This window comes from Triticum urartu, chromosome 2A, assembly GCF_056163025.1.
Source record: "Triticum urartu cultivar PI428250 chromosome 2A, HENAU_Tu73, whole genome shotgun sequence".
Classification (NCBI taxonomy): Eukaryota; Viridiplantae; Streptophyta; class Magnoliopsida; order Poales; family Poaceae; genus Triticum; species Triticum urartu.
In genome coordinates, this window is record NC_141874.1 from 11,936,778 (window position 1) to 11,942,236 (window position 5,459).

At 52.9% G+C, this 5,459-nt stretch overlaps 1 protein-coding gene across 1 annotated transcript; it reads left to right on the plus strand.

The window, feature by feature from the left end:
- Positions 1-1,102: 1,102 nt before the first annotated feature.
- Positions 1,103-1,940, plus strand: LOC125540668 (uncharacterized). Its single transcript, XM_087540575.1, has 2 exons — positions 1,103-1,453; positions 1,811-1,940. Exons 1-2 carry the CDS (start codon positions 1,113-1,115, stop codon positions 1,938-1,940), a joined length of 471 nt encoding a protein of 156 aa, XP_087396701.1. The 5' UTR covers positions 1,103-1,112.
- Positions 1,941-5,459: the final 3,519 nt, after the last annotated feature.

Here is a 5,459-nt window from a genome sequence, read left to right on the forward strand (position 1 = left end):
GTGATGAACTGGAGACGACGAGAGAGAGGAGAGGGAGGAACGACGACGATGAGAGAGTGTGATCGCCGAGCACGCTGGTGCGCGTCTTATATAGGCCGAGGCGCCGCCCGTACACGTGTCCGCCGTGTGTACGCGTGGCGGGCGAGGGAGGTCGAGGGACGCGCGTCAACCGGCCTTCACTGCGCCGCCCGTGAGGCATCAATGGCGCAGGCTGACCGGCGCGGCAGCGCGGCAACTTTGGCATTGATTCGCCGCGGGAAATGAGGCGATGAGGACGACGAAGGGCCGAGAAGAGAGCCGTGTCGCTGACGCGGCGGGCCCGCTGCTTTTTCGCGCCAAAAAAGTTCGCCCGGCGCCCCCGGGCGCCTCCAGCGCGCCGGGTTCGGCCTGGGTCCGCCAGCGCTGTTTTCGGTCCAGGCCGGCGAAAATCAGGCTCCTGGAGCGCGACTGGGGCGATTTTTCGGCGCCGGCGCAAAAAAAACGTCTGGGAAGGCCTTCCTGGGGCGCGGCTGGAGATGCCCTTAGCACCTTTCCAAAGTGAGGCCTTATAAAAACGGACATGTTTTGATGCCGTGAGGCCTTATAAAAATGGACATGCTTGTGATACTGTGAGGCTTAATAAATTCGGACGGAGGGAGTATGCACTTATTGGTTTTGATCAACTTGTTTGCATAGTTAATTGAGCAGTTTGAGACATTGAGTGCGTTGTTCCTTCATCACATGGCTGGCCTATCGTCACCCTCCCAGTCAACATGCATGCACGCGTACAAATTCCTGGTACGACCGTACGGTGCTTCATGCATGGATGGGTGGATGCATTGCATGAACGAATAATTGCATGAATGGCAAGGTAGTCTTGATTTGTTGTTTCCCTTTTGAGCAGTGAGACAGAGCGAGCACGAGGAGGAGCGGCACGTCGTCGGTTAGTCAGCTGAGACTTTTGACCGGGCGGGGTTGTTGAGCCTCATATATCTATGCACCCATCTCCACTGTACAAAGCCCCTGTAAAGTTGGACAAATTAGTAGAGGCAACATATATAAGGTTGGTGCGTGCATCTTAACTCTACAGTCTACTATAAATCAGATTCCGTGCACCAGCAGATTGCATATTCATGGATAGCAATATGAGGAGCAGCAGCAGCAGCATGATGGTCGTCCATGGCGGCTCGGAGATGGACGCGTTGCTTAGGCGGCAGCAGGAGCTCGTGATTCAGCTCCGAGCGCTCGTCCTTCCGGCGCTTCGAGACGCCGACAGCAGGTCAGCCGACCTCGCCGTTGACCTCTTCGATGACATGATCGACTGCATCACCGGCGTTATCTCTAGGCTCCAGAGCATCACTACTGCAGGCGGTGAACCAGCGGTGGCCTTCATCCTCGGCAACAATATCTCCAACGGCGCCGACGAGGGACAAGAGAAGAAGCCCGTGATCAGCAACGCTGGTCAGAAGAGAAGGTTCTTGATTTCCCAACAAGACTCTAGTCTCAGTTAATTGGTTTTGCGACATGATTTAGCTGGATTTCAAATTGCATCGTCACTAATACGTACATACTATCACGTACTATCACCTCTATTCCGAATTATAATAGTTTTAGATATTTTCATATGGACTACATACATATTGAAATAAACGAATAAACACAATAAAACCCGTCTACATACATCAGATTCAGAAAAAAGTCAGAACATCTTATAATTCGGAGCGTGAGGGAGTACGTAGTAGCGCTGCCTTTCTTTGATATATTGGTACTCTTTCATGTATCTCGCTAATTAATTTTTTGCTACTAATATATATGTATGCATGCTATGTAGGAGGAACAACGAAAAGCGATCAAGATCACTTGTGACAATTGTTCCACATTATGATGGCCGTCATCGGAGAAAATATGGGCAGAAGAACATCAACGGGAGGCAACATGCTAGGTATCTATACTTCTCCTAAACAGTTCATTCAAGCATATATATCGTCACATTACTACTACGTCAACCTATATTTCTACTGCCCTTATCTGAGATGAGTGAAACTTATCGGTTCTGCTATGAAAAATACATTTGAGGGTATCGCCAGGGATATATATGTCGTCGAACATCGGAGATGTATTATGACCCAGGGTAATGCCATAATCGTGCATAATTCTGAGGGGAAGGGGAGCCGTTATGATTAGCTACACTACTCCAACAGGCCTAGTACACAGCCCCAGGGGCGGAGCTAGCGAATTGCTAAAGCCTGGGCACACCATAAGCGAAATTTTACTTTGGTCTATCAAACACCACAAGTATCATATATTTGGATAAACGCCATGTGCAATATATGCACCAATATTTCATAGTAGATAGTAGAATAAATAAAAACATGGGATACAATACCAATTAAATGGCTAATTGAGAAGATATTATAGGTAAATTTAAAAATTTGCCGATATATCATAGGGGCACTCACTATCCATGGCCTTAGGATCCAGTGAATCCCCCGATGAGGATCACTGGGAGCTATCATGGGCCGGACTGCAGCACGTGATTCAATGCATCAGAATTACGAAATAAGCGAGTCGGGCATATAAGTTCGTCAGAGCCTTCGAATACTTACGATCCCGCTGGGGGCTTCTCCCTGAGGCGCCACTACGAGCTGCTGTCGGTGTCCGGTGCGGTGTCGTCCGCGAGGGAGGCTCTCCCCCTCTTGGACGCTTCGGCCTCTAGACACATGGAGGCCTCCCTTTTCTTCCTTCCCCTTGCAGGGGGGGGGAGTAGCTTTCTTCCTCCTCCTCCTCCTCCTCCTCCTCCTCGTCGGTGGCGGGTGAGGACTGGGTCTCGGCGTCTTCGGACGTCACGTCCAAAATGCCCTTGTGACGGAGGCCACCTCTGGCCCCCTTGGCCTTCTTCTTGGCCTTCTTCTCCGGCGCCCTACCAGGCGCCGGAACCAGCATCTTCGTCAGAAGAGGAATTGCTGGGTCTTCAGGCAGCGGAGCCGGACTCTTGATCAGCTCCGTCTTCTTCGTCCAGCCCTGAAAAATTCAAGAGCTTAGACATGCCCCTTGAGTATATAAGTAAAGGATACACCTTGAAAACATGGGAAAACTTACCGGACTGGCGGGGTGGGTCAGGTTGTACCCACGGTCTTCGGTCTCCTTCGGCCATGTCTTGTCGGCCTTGAAAAGCACCTTCCAAATACCTTCGTGCGTAACGCCGAAGAAGTGTTGCAGGGTCTGGTGCTTGGCCGGATCGAATTCCCACAAATTGCAGGTCCGGCTTTGGCATGGAAGGATCCGGCGAAAGAGCATCACCTGGATCACATTGACAAGCTTGATGTTCTTGTCGACCATGCTCTTTATGCGCGTCTGCAGCGCTGTCAGCTCGTCTGACGAGGCCCAGTCTAGGCCCTTCTCTAGCCAGGAGGTGAGCCGCATTGGGGCCCCGGACCTGAACTCGGGAGCCTCGGCCCAGGTGGTGTCGCAGGGCTCTGTGACATAGAACCACTGTTTTTTGCCACCCTTTGACAGTCTCCACGAAAGTACCTTTGGGCCATACGGCGTTGGGCATCTTGCTCACCATGGCGGCTCCGCACTCTGCGTGCTGGCAGTCCATCACCTTCGGCTTCACATTGAAGATCTTCAGCCACAATCCGAAGTGGGGGGAGATACGGAGGAAGGCCTCGCACACGACAATAAATGCCGAGATGTTGAGGAAGTAGATGGGGGCCAGATCGTGGAAATCCACCCCATAGTAGAACATAAGTCCGCGGACGAAGTGGGGGATGAACACTACCCTATCATGGGGCTCCGGGGTAGGGACGATCTGTCCCTCGGTCGGAAGCCGGTGGGCGACTTCCTTGGCCAAATATCCGGCCTCCGGGAGCTGGGTCATGTCCTACTCCTTGACGGAGGAGACCATCCACTTGCCCTGCGCCCCGGATCCGGACATGATCGAAGTGCTTCCTTGAGGCGGAAGAGATGAGAACTTGAGCGCTGGAGCTCGAGAATGGCTGGGCAGAGAGAGAAAGCGTGGGTGAAAGGGGGTGAATCCTTATCCCTTTATAAAGCCAGCGAATGTCAAGCGCCTCCCCACTCGCCTTAAAACTCGCCTGTTTCCCAAGGGCCGCACAGACGGCGCGATTGGATTACCCACGCTCGTATTGATGAGAATCCCGTAATAAGGGGACATGATCTCTGCTTTGACAAGACGTGCCAATGAAACCGCATCTCAAAACATGGAGCGGCAGGCCGAAAAACGGTTCGAAATAATGACCGGATGGTGACGTGGCATCACGCTACAAAAATTTGTCAGTAGATTGGACTCGTGAAATATTATACTCTCTGCGGTTGTGTGTGGTACTTGTTTTGCAGAGCCGGACACGTTCTTTGTGTTCGATGGCTGTTTTGGAGTATTCGGAGAAGGAACCCGCCTTGCAATGCCGAAGACAATCTGCGCGCCGGACATCTCATCATTGAAGCCTGGTTCAGTGGCTACCGAGGGAGTCCTGGACTAAGGGGTCCTCGGGCGTCCGGCCTGTTGGATATTGTCGGCGTTCTGGGAATGGGGGTCCGCAGACTTGCCTGCCTGCGGCCCACAGCGTGGCTAACCAGCAGGCCATACGGTCCATCTTCGTCAACAAGGCACCCAAGACCCTCGCGAGGGTCCAAGCCTCGCGAGGCGGACGACGCAAGACCTCCTCTGGAGTGGCCTAGCTAGGCAGGCTCACGAGGAGCGGAGATATCAAGGCGGGGCAAACCTCATGAGGCTCTCGTGACGTGAGCCATGACGAACGGTGCCAGGCGGGCGCTGGTGCGCGCAGCGTCCTTATTTTCTCTTTGGTGCTAAGGAGGCAAGCACAGGCAAAGAGTATCGGGGCATCAGGCAAAGGTTGCCATATTGGTGCAACGAGACCAAGACCAGGAGGATGGCAAGGCGAAGGTCATCGTGGAGCCCAAGACGGCGTCACCCCAGAGCTTTTCGCAGGCGAAGACCGCTTTTGTCAGGATAGCTTGTACTAGTTGTCCCCCTTCAAATTTGCCCGCCGTTGTTGGCTCCCTTCCCGCTCGATATTTGGGAAGAGGACCAGGGCCTCTATAAATAGGACTAGCCACCACAGTAGAGGCAGGTTGAACTAAGATCAAACCCACACGCCACAAGTTCATACACACAACAACGCCTCAACCTCAGGAGGCTGTTCTTCCCTTATACTGTTCATCATCAGCCCAAGAGGCAATCCATCACCACCACACTGGAGTAGGGTATTACACCACAACGGGGGCCCAAACCAGTATAAACCCCGTGTCTTTCTGTGTTGCGAGTTTGTCGAGTTCGTCCGCAAGATCTTAGCGAGCTAGAGCGTAGATCGGTAGGAGGGAAAGACTTCACGCGCACCCCAGTGTTCGAACCTTAAGGGTTTGTCGGAACCCCACATCCGACATTTGGCGCGCCAGGCAGGGGCGCGCCGTAGTTTCCTTTCCGTCGGTTCGTTGCT